The following is an 18,811-nucleotide window of genomic DNA, read 5'->3' on the forward strand; positions in this document are numbered from 1 at the left end:
GTCTTACTTTTTAAATTACTGTATGCTTTCTAAATGAGCAAAACATTGCAATACATTAACATAATATACATTTACTTACACACACACACACACACACACACACACACACACACACACACACACACACACACACACACACACACACACACACACACACACACACACACACACACACACACACACACACACACACACACACACACACACACACACACACTTAAATGTGAGTGTTGTTGCCACTCAGTTTGGTGCCACTATGTCACCAAACTTTTTTATTTTTGTATCACTGCAAAGCATTCATGGGAAGCCCCTAAATTAGTATCTCGGGTAATAATGTGAAAATCCATTTCCAACCATCAAGTACTTTACACCTACAGTGGGCATATTATCAAGATCGATTCAGGCATGCATTTTTCCTTGCCTCCTCCTCAGTAAAACATCCTAAGCAGTGTTGTAGTGGTGATTTTATAACAGGTGGGCCGCTATTTTAATGACGTCGCACGCGTGCATGCATTTTACGTTAATAATGTAATTTGTTTTACCTAGGTTTACGAGTGCATAAACAGTACGAAACATTTTTGTATTAGAAATGACTAGCTTTTACCTGGCAGGCGTCACCCCTGTAATTTAGTTCATGAATCCATCAGCCACTGTTATCCAAACGTTCTCTTTGGACTGCTGCAGAACATCTGACAGTACGCCTACAACACCTACAGTACTTGGCAGGTGTTGTGTGACCTGCATCCAGCCAGGGTCATTCCTTTGTTAATTCAAGCTGTTGACACTCGGCAGCTTTTGTAAGCTTCGGTAAGAGGTGTTAATGGTTGTTTTTGATCGATACGCGCGAGATATCCTTATGGGTACACACGTGCACATCCAAGCATGTGCGTGCTCCTGCTCAAAAGACCGGTGGGATGGCGGGATGCCGGGGTACCTCGTGCAATGAGCACTGCACCTGATCTTAAGTAGAACGTGTTCATATTCTCTGTGTTGGGAGAAAATGTACACTTACTGTACAGCCTGTATACAAAGTACACCTGGTACTGTAGCTTGCATGCGGTTTACCCGGCCTATGATAGTTCAACTAAAGCAATGCTACAAGCATCAGCAGTATTTTCTATTGTACTCCAAGTAACTACAAACACTGTTCAGTCATGCCTAGTTTATGCTCCGTCGCATGGCGGTGTCGCACTGCGAAAATAGCCGACATACAAGCTCACAACACGGCGCGTTTGCGACGCGGTGTGAGCTTGCATATCGGACATTTTGGCCGCACGGCGCCGGCGTGCGATTAAGTATCGGGCTTCGGACTCGTTAAAAAGATGAATACCATCATAGAAGAAGAAGAGAAAAGAAACAGGGACACAGGAAAAACAAGACGAGAGATGCAGAAAAGGGTTTGTGTTTTGGTTTTCTTTCCCAGATGTTTTATATTTTTCAATGACAGAAGAGGAAAAAAACAAAAGTTAGCAGATTTATCTTTCCCTTTCTTTCTTTCTTAATGGTGGGAGAAGTCTAAAAATGATGATGGCTCAGAAATGAAAACAGTCAAAGATGAAGAGCTCAAAAAACAAAAGGAACACAGGCTTAAAAGAGAGCAAGAGAATGAGAGAGAAAAAAGAGAGAGAGAGAGAAAGACAGATAGAGAGAGAGAGCTTACAGATCAAAGAAGGAGTCTGAACTACACAGTCAAAGCGGAATCAAGAACAGAACAGTGCTTACCCCCCCTTTAAAGAAAAGAATGCTACTACCCCCCACACTTACAGAACAGAATGGTACTACAACCCCTCCCCGCCACCCCACCCCTCCCCTCTGCTGTTAATAGGACTCCCGAGTTGCAAACAATGTGAGAAACAGGAAATGGGGGCAACAGACAGAAGGTGTTCCAGGCAGTGTTGACAAACACCCATCACCGTCACGTCAAAAACAAATTCAGAGAGAAATCAGACACTTTCAGCACCCATCAACATCACGTCACACATTCAGAGGGCGATAACACATCATCATCAGTATCAAGACACTTCTCAGGCTCAGTACACAAGGTTCCACCCTGGGCTTTGTCACCTAGGCCACTGTGGTCGCATGGACCTGTAAGGGTCCATGGGGCCACACGGTGAGAAACAGTGATCTAGGCAGCGTTACTTATACAGTATTTCTATCAATTTTGTGTGTATGGGGGGATGGGGGGAGGGGGGGGGTTTCTTTTCCCATTCCATTTTTTCCTCTCCCTCCTCTGTATCCGGGCGAGTTTGTTTTAATCTGCCATTGGATAATTTGGCTATCGTCGTCTTTTTTTGTTTGTTTTCCGTCATTTTGTCGTGGGTTGTGGTGGCTATCGCTTTAGCAGGCTTCGGGGCGGTGCGGCTGGCTTTCCTCCGCGTCCCTCGTGACATCTCTTTAGGGGGTCGGCGCTTCAGGATTTGATATTGAGGGCACGGGCAGACCTCTCGTGGTGCCAGTCCCTCAGACGCGCGTAACGGGGGCTCTGAATCTCCGTGAGGAACTTTTCCCTAACCACACGCAAAAGGAGGGAATGAGACACAGAGACACAAAAGATGACAAGCCCCACACACACACACACACACACAGGAAACGAAAGCTGGAGTTTAAAAGTTTAACAAGAAGTTATGAAAGAATAAGAATGTAGAGCGAGGAGGAGGGAGGGAGTGGTTGGGGGGGGGCGTGGGGGGGTTATGAAGAAACAAAATAGGTCAAACAGCTGAGACAGAATAAGGTTAAAAACAGGTTTTGAAATGTAAAACGAAAGAGCAGACACTCTCAAGTCGTTATCTCCGAATCCAACCGGGGGAAGGTTGAAAGGGATGATGGTTAGGTATGAAGCAGATTTATGCATGCCAGGATACAAAAAGGATGAAGGTAGAACTTGCACACTACACACGCTTGCGTTCAAAGTAGTGAAATCTAACACCTACAGTACAGTGCGGTACATAACAACACACACACACACACACACACACACACACAGGTTGAGTTTAACTACTTTTTTTTCTCTCCGGAAGAAAAAGCCTTGAACAACACACGAGCACGAGTTAGTGTCACGGCACACAGGCTTATTATGAAGCCAGATTTACAGTATACCTAGTTGCACACACACCAGTGCCGAGCACCGAAAAACAGCACACCTCCGTCTGTAGTGTTGTGGGCTTGGAGATCTGCTATTTTCGGCGCACGACACAGCGCGCAAACCAAGTATAAATCAGACATGACGTGACAGAGTTCAAGACCGTTCACAATCACATCCACAACGGCATCGGTCCGTTCAAGCCTTTTTACCTGGATCTTTTCAAGATTTCATCATCTGGGTCCTGCACTGAGAGATCCAGAAGAAACACGCATGAGAATGTCTTGTCTACTAACAGAATGCACGGTTCCTCCTACACTTATTTTTTAATGACCCTTAAAAGAAGCACATCACCCTTTTTAAACCTCACCTTCATAATGCTGGTCCTCACCAATACAATCATGGGATTCAAAAATTCTCTAAAATGTCCAGAAATTTCTAAAAATGACTAAACATAAAGAAAAGGCAGATCCATTTCTGCTCAAAACACATTGCATCGCAACACTTAAGTGGTTAAAAATGCCTGAGCTCTGCTCTCCCCCTCATACTATACCTCCCCCTCTCTCTCCCCTTCTCTTGACACCCTCTCACTCCCACTCCTCCCTATACTGTATATAAATGTATCTGTCTTCTCTCTCTCTCCCTCCCTTCCAGGCCAGGGCCCTAACTTACTGTAGTCGGTGCCTGTGAGTTGGGCCAGCATACGGAAGGAGCGAGACTGGGTGGTACCGGTGCGAGGTTGCCAGTCCTGAGTGTCCTCAATCAGCCTCTTCTTGCTGCGATCGTTGGGGATGAAACAGGGCACTTTGTCCGCTCTCAGGCCGTGCCTGCGTGCACACACATGCGCACGCACGCCAGCACACACACACACACACACACACACACACACACGCACGCACACACACACGCAACGCGTGCCCAACAGCATCACACAAATCCCGGTTAACAAAACGCCACCTACGGACTACCCGTTCAACTACAAGCTGAGCTGATCAGGTGACTTCAATGAGGCCAACCATGACCCAACATGTGTGGGCCATGTAGACTAATTAACAGAGTCAACTAATTAAGACAGTCACATCACACGTGCACTAATGGAGGCTCATTACTAGGACTTGACATGGGCTTCTTGTGGACGCACACATAACATTACCTAATCAGAAATCCTATACTGACAACAAGAATGGCAGACTATACACGAATCCACGGAGCGCTGCCCTGCGCGCAGCCATTGCTGCGGTGCCAACGCTCCGCGAACGCGACACCGCAGCAATGGCCGCCTACAGGCAAGCGCGTCTGTGGATTTGTCTATAGCAGCTGCTGTTGTATTTGGAAAAAGTACTTCAGGAGCTAAATAAATGTATAAATTGTATTTATTGAATTAAAGGGGGACTAAACCCTAGGCCACATTTGTACCAATTTTGTGAATTGGCTGCCGTAAAAGGCTGAGCATGGCACATTGTGATGTAAGCGACACAGCTGCAGTTTATAAAATCAAAGATGGGTTTGTTAGAATTAGCCGTGCCAATGAGCAATAGCATTTATTTTGCACACCTAAAGCTAACACACCCATTATCATTGTATTAGCAGCTGTGACGCTTACATCACAGTGTACTGAGCTCATCCAAGTCCTTTAGATCAGGGGTCCTCAACAGGGGGTCCGGAACCCCTAGGGGGTCCTCAGAGTTACTACAGGGGGTCCGCCAAATATTTGTGTGATAGGATTTTTTTTTTACATGAACCACTTGAACCCTAGAAAAGGGATGCTAGTAGCATCCCTTTTCTGAGGAGAACTTTAGCCAAAAATAGCAGATCTACAGATCTACTAGATCGGCTAATTTTATACAATATAGAGGGGGTCCCTGCTTCATCTCTCTCTCTTAGCTAGGGGGTCCTTGGCCTGAAAAGGTTGCAGACCCCTGCTTTAGATGAGATGCAACCTTTAGACGAGTTACTTTTTTTTACCTTTAGATGGCAGCAAACTCACAACATGCCTACTGTAGGCTTTAGTTCTCCTTTAGCATAATTACATAACGGGGTAGGGTTACAAATATCTCTAATAGCGTCACACTTGAAAAGTAGTGGCCTAAAACATGCATTTAGTCTCTGTCGGGTGGAAACCTCATGTGTCCAAAACTGTTACTTTTCAGGATTCAAATAAAAAGAAAATGCAAAAGTAGCTGGATCTGCTACTTTTGATGCTATTGTGTGACACTGTAGTATGATCAAGTAGGGCGTTCGTTGACGAAAAAAACGCAAAAAGTTAAAATACGGAGAAGAGTTTTCTGCCGGACAGCAACGATAAATGGTTGCTGATCTAACCTGCTCCATTGCCTTCACTATAATGCTACCCATAAATGCCACCACTTGTGTCGTCTACAGCAGTGGTTTTCAACCTTTTTCGCATCAACGACCCCCAAATTGACAAATATTAGCCCAGGGACCCCCATTTGAAAACATATGCCAGGGACTCAACCATTTAAATTTCTTGGGGGTCCCAATCTACACTGTATCATCATCATTAGTGTTCATTTAACTCTGAGAGTGTACAAATGGAACCAAATGGACCCGTTAGGGTCCATTTGGTTCCATTTGTACACTCTCAGAGTTACAGACATATAAGGGTCAATTAGGGTCAATTAGGGTCAATTAGGTTGCTAACTATTTGGCAGGGGAACCCCTGGAACCCCCTCAAGGACCACTGGTGGTCCGCGGACCACCGGTTGAAAACCCCTGGTCTACAGTTATACAGTATATCGTTGCTGTCGGGCAGAGACCTCTTCACCATATTTTAACTTTTTGGTTCCTAAAATAAGGCCCCACTTCATCATACTACAGTGTCACACAAAAGTAGCAAAAATAGCTCAAAATGCGACGCATTTTGAGGTTGTAGATCTGCCATTTTTTAATTTGAATTCATAAAAATAACAGTGTTGGACATATGCGGTTTCCACCCAACAGCCACGATATCATGTGCCTGAATAACCCAACACACACAGTGGTTCTCCAACATCTTTCATGCCAAGGAATGTATTTGATATGCATTTGGCCGCTGGCCCCCCCATCTGAACAGGTTTTATGCCCAAGAGACCCCCTTCAGGGACGATTGGTGTTGTTGAAATGTTTAAAAGGATTCAACGTTTTTCTAAACAAATTCAAAACTAGCAAATCTACAAGCTCACAATGCTAAAGATGGAAAAGGTCTACAAACTCACGACGTGCCGCGATGCGACGCGTTGTGAGTGTCTAGCCATTTTCGAAGAGCCAAAGCATAAAATAGGGTTAAAGTTGTTAAGCTGATATTGATGCTATATTAACCCACTAAGACCTGGAACGCATCTGTGTCACTTTAGATTTCTTTGGCTATTCAAAAATAGCAGATATACAAGCTCATAGCGCGGCACCGAGTGCCGCGCTATGAACTTGTAAATCTGCTATTTTTTTTAATCTTGAAAAAAATAGCTTTTTTTCAAAAAATAAAATGTAAGAATCGCCTCAGGTCTTAATGGGTTAACTAATTTCTTTTCTGGGGACCTCCTGGAACCCCCCCTCAAAAAGGACCCCTGGGGGTCCCCGGAGGACCCCACTTTGAGAAGCACTGGCCTGGCATGCACCTGCATGGGTCTTACTTGGCGTAAGCGTCTTCATAGTAAGTGGCTTCACCCCTGTAGGACGCACCCCCACATCAGGACGGGTACCAGAGCAAAAGCAGAGGAGAAAGAGGGAGGCAAAAGCTAAATCAAAGACTGTAAAGAATTATTTTTGTTCGGGAAAAAAAAAATGGTTCAGCTTTGCCTGCAGGCGCTCAAACAATATAACAGAATTCTGTACAAAGCACTGAAACGCCATCGGGGCTTTACTTATTATTAGAAAGAAAAGGTAAAAAAAAATGTGTTACTAATTGTGGATGGAAGTGGTATGAGAATGAATACAAATGTGACATTATCTGTGCGCGGTGGAGGTAAAATAGCAGAAAAGGTAAAAGGAGTTTTACTGACTTGTCAAGAGGTTCCATCTGCAGAACGGAAGAACAGAGAGTGAAAGGAAGAGGGTCAGCGTGGGCAGAGCACACTAAACAGAGGGTGTGAAAATATGACAGGCTCCCATCCGTGCAAAACAGCAGAGAAAAAGCATGGTGTGGGAACAGATCCGTGCACAACAGCAGAGAAAAAGCATGGTGTAGGATGCACCCAACATGCAGTAAGTGACAAAAGAAGACAGGCCCGTTATCCGGGGGAGGGAGCGTGGCATTGTGGGTATTTCAAAATGCATTCTATTTCTCTAGGCCGGTGGTAAAAAAAAAAATAGAAATCTTCCTTGGGAGCCCCCGCTTCTTACATCTGACAAAAGCTGAGGACCCTCGCACACACACACACACACACACACACACACGTTTTTAACCAATTAAGCCCTACATACACTTCTAATACGACTATTATTGAAAATAGCCAATTTACAATTATTATTTGTGAAAATATAATGACCTAAAAATGCTCTACACTCGAGTCCTTCTCCTATTGGATAAAAACAAAGCAAAACAAAACACTTAACATCTGAATTCTGTCTTCAGAGGTAAAGGTCACACTTGGGACAAATGACTCTGCAAGTCACAGATGATGTTATCGGTTCCCACTCCGATCGGCAGTGATGGAAACATGACACCTGGGTAGACACGCTAATTTTCTATGCTATGCTATGGTGACGCGCGTTGAAGTTCCGGGCGTTGGATGAGCGTAAATAGACGGGAACAACACGCAATAAGTAACGGATATGAAAATAAGTAAACAACGCCCAAATCACACAAAAAACTTGACACCCGGACAGAATAGCAAATTTTCAAAACATGACGAAAAACAAACAAAACAAAACAAAAGGCATACCCATCTGCTGGTAATGGTAAAGGTGTCAATCGCCTATTTTGAGCATGTATGCACACACATATGCACTAATTAAGTGGGAAAACAGTATCTGGTGTCGCCCTGCCCCTGAAACGATTGAGCAGGATCGGCGCAGATCCTCGCTGCCTGCCACCCTGCTCGTCTCACTCATGTTCAACAAACGATACTCCCACGTCTGTCAACAGCGCTGGCATTTGCCAAAGGAATCAAGGCTCATTTCCATGCTAGCCCAGCAATTCAAACAGTTTCCCTGTGTGTTCTCCAACCCACCCTGTCAATAATGCTGAATGTCACCGCAGTAAAAAAAACCATGTACAGTAATAAGCTTTGCGCAAATACCGTCTAGCCAAACCTGCTTCGGTACAACAAGCACAAACACACGGGACAGCGGTGTGCCAACACACATGGTACGCACAAAGCCTGGAGCCGACTAGACATGTCTCGACTGAGAGCCCGACAGATGCCAGATGTTTGGGTTCAATTCTAATCCCGATTTTGGAGAGTCCCCGACCACTGATTAACGATGTTTTGAAAGACATATTTTGTCCCCAAAAAAAAAGGTGCCTAATCAATTGTAATAAATTTGAAAAAAATAGATTTGATTGAAGTTTATAATTAAAACTGTACATAGCCGGTCTACAAGCTCACAACGCGCAGTGAGCTTGTAGACCGGCTATTTTTATACAATTTTCTTTAAAACTTGTACGCATCGGTACACATCGGCTAAAAGAATTGCCGATAACCGATATCGTCGGACCGAGTCGTACAGACCTACCATTGGGGGGCTGGTTGGTTTCAAGTGGAGGAATACGTCCAGTGGACCAGACTTCAGGCAGAAACTTCAGGGTTACGTGTGAGGCCTCTCTCTAAAGTAAAGGCTGCTCAGTAATACGGCACCGCCACAGTAAAAGCACTTTGAGAACTCAGCAGATTTTATAGGAGCCTTCTAAAAACAGCAACAGACAACATGTATCCAGAGCCAAAAAGTCAACTCAACTCCCCACACCCCACCCTACAGCCCAGGCAAATGGTGGAAGAAGTACTCTGATGTTTTACTTAACCCATTAAGACCTGAGGCCGATTCTACAAAATGGCTTCAAAATCCTAATGTTAATGTTACTATGTCAGTGGTTCTCAAACTTTTTCATGTCAATGACCCCAAAATGTATATGTATTTGGCCGCGGACCCCCCCCCCCATCTCAAAATGTTTTGTTCCAGGGACCCCCCCAAGCAAAGATTTGAGTTACACATGTTCACTTTAAAAATATATATATTCAAAGATTTGCACACATTTTCACGATTTCTCAAAAATAGCAGATCTACAAGCTTGTAGCGTGCCGCGCTATGGGCTTGTATATTTGCTATTTTTGAATAGCCAAAATGTAAAATAAGGCTTTTTAGCTCAAATCTAAAAATGACACAGATCTCAATGGGTTAAGTAGAAGTACTGTAGCAATAACTCAATGTAGAAATGCTCCGTTACAAGTAAAGGGCATGTATTCAAAGCGTTGGCAGTGATAGTACTCAAATTGTTCAAAATGTGTCAATTTGAAAATTTGACTTTGACCTCCCCCTCCCCTCCTACAGGAACCAGAGTGCTCAACGCTCAAATACCATTCGGTCCATTTCAAGGGGACCTCTTAAGAAGTGGACCGTTTCAATGTCACGCTGCAAGATGACATGACAAATGTATTTGGATCTGCACCGCAAACCCTTGTAAAATGTTTATATATTCCTGCCTGTCAACTGTAAAAAACGAAGTTGACGATTTTGAGAGTTATAAAAAATGCTTGAGGGCCGTGACATTTGTCAAGAAAGACCTCGCAGGTTCACTGTGATGTGAACGACCCCCCCCCCCCCCCCCCCCAAAAAAAGGAGTTACGTTCAAACAACCAGGCGATGACGGGAGGAATGGCTTTCAAAAACACATTATCAGCTTTGAAACCAAACTATCTGCTACAGTATATCAAGTGAAAAAAAAATGTCCAAATAAACCCTCAGATTTTTCAGTAGTCAGGAAGATTGCCTTTTCCGACCGCAAAGCATGTGGAAGGTTGAGTGAGGAATAATGACATCATGGTGGAAATTGATGGACTCTAAATGGGCCACGAGATGCTGTTTTAGGATTTGAACCGTCAAATTCATTCTGTTCGTCAGTCTCTTTGTGACAGAGCGGTAGAGAGACTAAGAGAGATGCGTCAAATTAGGTTTGTATCAGGTAACCGGAGAAGTGGGCACCAAGGAAGAGTGGGCACCTCTCCTCTGTTAAAATGGCATTTTTTTCCAAAATGTACAAAAAAACGTAATTTGGAAAATCGCAAGTTATGTAAAGTATACATGATTTGAACATGCAGAGTACATCTTTATCAGACCTAAATTTACTTGTTTATGCCCTTGTTTATGTTTTGTAGCAATAGTAGAAATATTATTAAGTCATAATTGGTAAACGTTCAAGCATGTTCTAATAATGTAGACTTTAACAGTACATCAGACCATTATTCCAATTCATTTCTTTGTGGTAAAAATAGCACATCGCCATTTTCTAAAAGCCACAGGAGGCACAAGTTGCTGTTGTATTAGCTGAATTATTTCCAAGACGCCGTGAAGACTTTCATCTCCAAGATCAGATCCTCGTCAATATTACAAAATGTTTACAACTTGCATCCAGACTGGTCCACTCGAAACCTAAATAACAGTACATCACCTTGTGCTTCTAAATGGGAACAGTCTTTCTGTTCACCTACTGTAGAAGCCCGTCACAATTATTACATAACCATCTGTCATAATCATTTGAGATAATCACAAATTAGCGGAAATAGACAATCTATAAGCTACATTTTTGTATTTGTATTTTTTTTTAGTAGTAGAAAATTATTAAAAGCATGGCCTGTTTTGGCTATCGTACATTATTTATTTTCATTATTGGTGTCACTTTTGTCATATGGGCCCGGTGCAACTTTGTTTACAAAGTCTAAAAAGGCTGAACAGAAATGTCATTTTGATTTATACGTTCCCAAATAAAAATCGTTAAATCACAATTATTTGTAGAACAATTAATCATCAACACAAAAACTTGTGTGATGGTGACACGGCCCTGTTCAGTGTGTTCGGTGGTTCTCAAAAACCTTTTAATTCCAAGGACCCCCTAGTCAGGTATGCGTCAATCCACGGACCCCTATAACTCTGAGAGTGTGCAAATGGAACCAAATGGACCCGTAAGGGTCCATTTGGTTCCATTTGCACACTCTCAAGAGTTACAGACTCGTAGGTTCCTAAATATCAGTTCCTAAATTTCCTAAATATCAGTCATTTAGCTAGCTGTCATTTAGCTGGAGAGTCCAGGCCCTCAAGGACCCCTGGGGTCCCCCTCAAGGACCCCACCACCACAACCAGTGACAACCTACCCGTTGTGAGGCTGCAGTATGCGGGCGGGGCTCTGTGAGCGAGGGGTGTTAAGTTTGGGGGAGTAGGCCACGGGCTTTATGACGGAACCCGCGTTGGCGCTGGCGCCGCCGCCGCCGCCGCCGCCACCCCCCCCTGCCGCCGCAAACGGCCTCGCCATCTTGTTAATGGCCGTGCTGGGGGCAAAGGAGTACTTTGGCTGCGCAGAGGCTGCGGCGAGCGAATCCTACATGGGGGGGGGGCGTGAGAGAGAGAGAGAGAGAGAGAGAGAGAGCACAGCACAGCACACATCATGCAGTTACGGTGCTTCAAACACGGCAAACATTTTATTTTCTGCCGTTGCACAATCCCAGGCTTTTCAGTTGAGACGACGACATCATCATCATCATCATCGTCGTCCTCTCCCACAGTAACATGGAATCATTGTTCACCACAACAAGTCATTACTCTGCTGCAGCCAGCGCTGCCAGGCCAGGCCAAGGCTCTGTTCTGTTGTCACAGCCGGCTGACTTTTCTTCCCCTTGCACATGAAGGCAGTGCTTAAGAGGTGTGAACACACAACCCCATTGTCTGACAAATATTTGCGTTGGATGTCAGCCAGCAGGCTGGCCGTCCAGATTAGAATATGACCCCGATTCCCGCTGGTGGGAGAAAAAGAAAAGCGCTCAGCGCTGAGAAGACGTTACGAAGTGGTTACGTTTAAATGACACGCTTCTTTCGAAAGGGTTATCCGTTATTGAACGCCGCCCGAGCGTGACCCTATCTTTGCACAACACGGAGGGGGCCGCTGCAGACAGATGCAGATTGCAGACCTACGCCACCTTGTGGACGTGCTGTGCGCCAGCACATGGGAATAAATGACTCCAAATGCAGTATTCCAGCCCAATCTTCCCTGGATCCAGGGCCCACTTAAAAAGTTCAAAAGCGGCCCGCCCATCTGACCACTTAACACGTGGTCAGTTGGGTGGGCCACGAGCATTAACCCATTGAGACCGGGGACACGTCTGTGTCATTTTAGATATCTTTGGGCTATTCAAAAATAGCAGATCTACAAGCTCATAGCGCGGCACCGAGTGCCGCGCTATGAGCTTGTAGATCTGCTATTTTTGAAAAATCTAAAAAAAAAGATTTTTCCGGGTTTTTTTTTCAAAAAACTGTTAGAAAACATTTAGAAAACATTTTTAAGAATCGCCTCAGGTCTTAATGGGTTAACAGAGCATGTCTATTTTACTTTATGCCAATTATTTGGGGGCCCAATTGCAATATCCTCACAATTGCAGTATTCAGGTAGTAAAGAATATCCCAACAGGCCAGTAATGCTAAATACAGAGCCATTACACTTGAAGCGGGGATTGTGCAAACAAAGCATTAAAGGATATACCTCAGTCAGGAGCATTCAAAAGCAACATTCCAATTGTTAAAGTGACGCCATATTCATTCCTGCTAGCAAAGAACACCATCACCTTTCTAGCTGACGGATGCTTTGGTAATGCACGCTTTAAAAAAAGGACCCTGCGAGATGGTTTTAAGAAGTGATGCAAGGTGACATGTAACACATTGTCGAGGCCTCTCTGTGGGAGCCGAGCTTAAAGAGGGTTTCCAATTGCATCATCCGTCAGCGCCGTCCGAGGGCCGACCGTGGGGAACAGGCTCGCTGAGATGCAACCAGCGAGGCTGCGTTAACGGGACGCACGCGGGGCGGAAAACGGTTCATCTAGGGTCCAAATTTTAAAAAAGGGTTTTGCTTTACTTTCTGTGCCCAAGGCACGGCGACGGGCAAGTCGAAATCTCAAGGCAACAACACCTGTGTTCATGGTGAAAATAGCAGATCTACAGGCTCACAGTTGCATCGCCACGTGTGGTATAAGCTTGTAGGTGTGCTATTTTTGCTTTTTTTGATTTATTTATTTATTTGTGGGATATAGAAAAAGTTGTCTTTAATGACATGCCCAAAATAGGATGCCAGTTTAAAAATGGTTAAAAAAAATGTGGATATAGAATTTGAATGAATAGAACATAGTATATTTGAAAAATAATTGATCACTTTTTGCACGATTGTATATACAGCAATAATAACCCATTAAGACCTGGAACGCGTCTGTGTCACTTTAGATTTCTTTGGCTATTCAAAAATAGCAGATCTACAAGCTCATAGCGCGGCACCGAGTGCCGCGCTATGAGCTTGTAGATCTGCTATTTTTGAAAAATCTTGAAAACAAATATTTTAAGATTTTTTTCAAAAAACTGTTAGAATTTAGAAAACATTTTCAATAATCGCCTCAGGTCTTAATGGGTTCAAAATAATTGATAACTTTTTGCACGATTGTATATACAGCAATAATAATGTGGCACATCTGAACTCGTCTCCCGGGCACACCAGGGTGCCTCAACACACCGTTTGAGAACCTGCACTCTAAAAGAACAGAGGACCCTGTTGAGCATTGCATCGCCAAAGCATCCCTCGTCGCTCGTCTCATTCATGGGGTGAGCTTCTCATTTTTCAAGCAAATACCGTCCTTACCTTCTGTTCTCCGCCCGCATGGAAAGCTCTGCAAAGAAAGTAAGGAGAAAAAAAAAGTGGTCAGAGCACGAACTTACGATGAATGAGGCTTTGTTCACTGGAATTTAAACAAAAAAAGGGCAGCACAAATAAACCTAAAGACAAACAACTTTCATCACGATAGTCACAATATTGGTTGTTTGAATTCAAATGAGCTGTCAACCACTTAGTTTGAATAAGGGAGAGCGTGCAGTATTTTACATCTGCTTCTAATTTGCCTTGGAAATGTAAACTACCCTTCTGGATAGTTTGTTTCTCAGTGATAACTTTTGGTCCATGGAGGCATGGAAACCTTGTACTGTATGTGCAAAACGGTTACTTTTTCAGAAAAGAAAAAAAAAATAACTTGTGTTCCAATGGATGTAGCTATTTTTAATACTTTGTATTGGTTCAACATTGGATCACTGGAGCTGAGAGGTGCTAGAAGTGGAAATTCTTTAGAAGGGATTATCTCAGTTTGGACTATTAGATAACAAGATTCAAATGGTCACATCTTCAAATATTTTCCAATTTCAATGAATGACACTTCATTTGAAAGCTTATATTCTGTACTTTAATAATCTGTAAAAAAAAAAATGAAAAATGCCTACTTGCGGCCTATATCATTGTACTCAGTCACATTTATAAAACCCATAGACACACTTAACCACTTTCACTTAACAGGAAAAAAAAGAAAAATCTGAAATAGCACAAATAGAAGATTTAGAAGGACACAACGTGCATCACGACGCCTTGTGAGCTTGTAGATCGGCTATTTTCGAGACTTTTGTGTGACACCGTGGCATAGGGCATTCATTTATGAAAAAAAAAAAAAAAGGAGATACAAGGTTTCTGCCTGACAGTAACGATATCATCATAATCAATCTTCCGCCCCAGTGTAGGCGCCGGCCGAACTACCTTGGGCTAAACTCAAACCAGATGCGCTCATCATGCTAAGCATAGTGCAAAGTGCGACGATGTTGTGCGTATCTAAAAATCCAATCCCACACAGATCACCTTACTCAGTGGGGTCCCTGCAGACTGACGCAATGCAGGAGAGACCGCCACGCGTTCAAATAATCATTCTAATGCAAAACAGAGGAGCCTTGGTTCGCTGGTACCAATCTCACTGAGACTAAATATAAATTGTTCTCCACACACCCACCATCACGGGGCTGTTTCCTAAAAGAAAGTCACACTGGGGACAGGCATGCACACACACACACACACACACACACACACACACACACACACACACACACACACACACACACACACACACACACACACACACACACACACACACACACAGTGTGACAACGAGCAGTCAAATCCACTGGTGTCATGGCCCGGACAGCCACTGATAGAGCCGCGCTCCAGACAGACAGGATGACAAAATGCCAGAGTGTTGTGTAGATAGTAGAAACACAGAGGAGTGGAAGAGAGAGAGAGAGAACGGCTGCAGGCTGATAGCGGAGGACACACAGCGTGTGCGTCACAACTCACACCAAACCCCATGACAAGTTAAAGCCACTGGCTGACATTCATATAGCACTACCAACCAGACTATTGTCTTAGTGTTAACACGAATTCTGACAAGCTGAGGCTCGAGTCTGGGATGTCAGGCCTCCGTGTGTGTGTGTGTGTGTGTGTGTGTGTGTGTGTGTGTGTGTGTGTGTGTGTGTGTGTGTGTGCGAGAGAGAGATCCCATCATGACAGCAGGCAGCTACAGATACCACTGCTTTTGTTCTCCGTTCTCCGTTTCTTTTTTGCCAAAAACTGGACTCAGGCAGAGAAAAGAAAAGGAAAAGTGGAGGAAAATAGTAAGATCAAGTCGCAGCCTCCAGGAATAAATTAGCTTGGTTTATGGGCTGGGGTTTGACCTAGACTGAAACTTTACACGCACACACTTTATACAATCACACACACACCCCACCCCGCGCACACACACACACACACACCCCACCCACCCCCCGCGCGCACGCACACACACACAAAGTTTCAAGGCTCATTTATTCTAGCCGATACGTGCTTGGCTTCCAAGCGGCAGTCAGTGATCTCAGATATTTCACTAAAAATGATCCAGGACATTCTTCTCAAGGTCGCATACATCATCGGCACGCCTGAACCACATCCCACCCAGACAGGTCAGCGGCGGCGGAACGGTGAAATATGGACCTATTGTGTCCCTCTGGATTATAAATGAAGAGGGGTGGAGCTCTTCACCCTTCACTCCATGGCCTGCGCTTTGCAATTCCAACGTCCGGTAAAAAAGGCCTGTACCATAGATAAAAACTGAAGCCGTTTCCCGTGGCGATAACCCGGCATCGAACCACAACAACTAGAGTTGTTCCGATACCGACACCAGTATATGTAAAGCTGCCGATACTGCCTAAAATGCTGGTATCGGCGAGTATGTGCCATTCCGATACCGTGTAGTTTATCACATGATTATATGTCATTTACAGTCATCAATTTATTTTGTATTTGGAATGCTTCAGTTGCACTATTGTTTTATACTATTACTGTATCATTTACATTATTATTTGACTATCTTGTAGCTGCACTACATTTTTTTTAATTCCTAGATCAGTGGTTCTCAAACTTTTTAATTTCAAGGACCCCCATAACTCTGAGAGTGTACAAATGGAACCAAATGGACCCGTAAGGGTCCATTTGGTTCCATTTGTACACTCTCTGAGTTACAGACCTGTAAGGGTCCATTTGAACCCCCTCAAGGAACCCAGAGAGTCCCTGGACCCCACTTTGAGAACCACGTGTCCTCTATTCTTTTTAAATTACACACTGGTATCGGATCGGTACTCTGTATCGACCGATACGCGAGTTATGGGTATCGGAAAGGGAAAAAATGGTATCGGTACATCTCTAAAAAAACAACAACCAGCCCACCGCATCTCATCTCTACAGAGCGTTCCTCCCACCGGGGACACAAGACAAACGGTCAACACTGGCCAGGATAAGTACAAATAATATGAACCCTCTTGCAGTGGTGGAAAGTAGCCAAGTACTTTTACTCGAGTACTGTACTTGAGCTAGTAGATCGGCCATTTTCAAAAGTTTTTTTTTGCCAAATTCTAAAACCTTTCGCAAAAACCTGTGAAATGTGCCATTCTGCATAACGACTACTTTATCTTTTGGCACTTTAAGTATATTTTGATGGCAATACTTTTTTACTTTTACTCTAGTAAAATTCGGAATACTCGTTACAGAGTAATTTGACATCATGGTATTAGATCATGGTAACGCATTGACATGATTACATTGCTGCTATTTTTACTTGAGTACTTCTCCCACCACTGCCCCCTCGTTTCAACACAAGAAGGAGGAAAAAAAAGGCAATAGGATGTTGTTTTATACAACAACAGAAAAAGAAACGAGGGAGGGAGGGATGGAATGGATGGATTGAAGGGAGGGGGGGGGTTTAAAAAGGAGTGTCTTGGGGAAAACCGAGGCGGAATGTGTGATGTTTACAAAAGCTGGCCTCTGCAAAGAGCAGAGGACTACAGGCAGTGGAAGCACCGCATGCTAAAGAACCATGCACTGGATGTGTGGTGTCAAGTAACCATTGATGGGCTGGTACTGTATACATCTATCCAAACAATCACACCACTCCCTAGGATGGGATCTGCTGGTGAGGAGACATGATGAGACATGACCTCAAAAAGCAACACAATTCACACTTAAACCACTTAAAAACCATCGAGTTTTAGAGAACCGGACTAGTCACCAAATCTCTTAGCCAAAAATAGCCGATCGGCTATTCCCCCCCCCCCAGAAAATGGTTGCTGGGGCTCAAGTGGTTAAAGGACCACTTCAACCATTTTCTTTAATCTTCAATTGGAACTCACCAATGCTCATTATAAGATGGCACCATTTCTGTCTAAAGAAACCTGCCTACCAGTGACGTCATCGGTAGGCGGGTTTGGAAATTTCAAACAAGATGTCAAACTTTTTTTTCCCCAACATGCCATGTCTGGCTTCCATTTCAGCATGCTAACTTTTCCAGGAAGATAAAGTCTATATAGTTCCTATTAGCTGGGAATCCCCCATTGATGATGTCACTGGTAGGCAGATGTCTGAACCGTCCACAGCCCACCAATGAGACGCAGAGTGAGTAGATGGAAATTTCGCAAACTATTAATGAACATTAGTAAGGACCAATTAACTGATCATTTATAATGTCATGGTTTAAAATGCATTCCAATTCCCAACCCCTCAAGCCAAGCTGAGCAAATGACTCTGATGGGGATACACATTTTAGCTTTTTTTCTGTGGCAGCGTGACATTTTTAGACGGTCAACTCGATCGCGTCTCCATTCTCCAAAAAGGTGTAGAGTAGATGCGTTGTTCTATAGCAGGGGTTCTCAAACTTTTTTTATGGCACAGCACAACCCCATATTATGAGGGAAATGTTTTGCAGACCAATTCAGAAACAATTCTTTTTTTGCTGTTTAATGATACAAACCCATAGTTTGAGAACCACTGTTCTATAGGGAACTGAAGCCGGAGGTTTTTCCTCCAAAATCCACTCACTCTCATGCAGATTAATAACATTCTCTGGCAATGACAAGCAGACAGATAGGATCAGGCACATATCTTAAGGGCCGTACACACAGCACCAACTGTTAGTTTTGGCAAAGGTGACCTGGACGCCACACCTATACGCAGTGCACTCCCTGTCAACTTCCTGACTGTAAGCGATTTCCCTTGCAAAACAGATTACACTGTTGACTCACCAGAGACAAAACCTAGAAGGACACGTTTACAGCCAATTGTTTGAAGGCGCTGATGCATTAGACTAATGAAACACCATGACGACAGACTGTTGGCCCGAGAAAAACGTTTCCCCCCCCACTTTAATATGTGGA

General features: G+C 43.9%; 1 protein-coding gene across 2 annotated transcripts in view; it reads right to left on the minus strand.

Annotated features, from left to right (window-relative positions):
• The window catches only part of pdlim7 (PDZ and LIM domain 7), a 74,290-nt gene that overhangs the window by 29,428 nt on the left and 26,051 nt on the right, over positions 1-18,811 (minus strand). The window contains exons 4-7 of one of the 2 annotated variants that reach the window (XM_084085649.1): positions 13,905-13,932; positions 11,386-11,609; positions 3,755-3,909; positions 3,295-3,331 (exon numbers count right to left, since the gene is read on the minus strand). In XM_084085649.1, coding sequence (XP_083941775.1) covers positions 3,295-3,331; positions 3,755-3,909; positions 11,386-11,609; positions 13,905-13,932 — 444 coding nt within the window. The remainder of the gene's footprint in view (positions 1-3,294; positions 3,332-3,754; positions 3,910-11,385; positions 11,610-13,904; positions 13,933-18,811) is intronic. The other variant, XM_084085648.1, reaches the window with a different exon arrangement.

The sequence above is a fragment of the Gymnoscopelus microlampas genome (genome assembly GCF_963454915.1).
Source record: "Gymnoscopelus microlampas genome assembly, chromosome: 18".
Classification (NCBI taxonomy): Eukaryota; Metazoa; Chordata; class Actinopteri; order Myctophiformes; family Myctophidae; genus Gymnoscopelus; species Gymnoscopelus microlampas.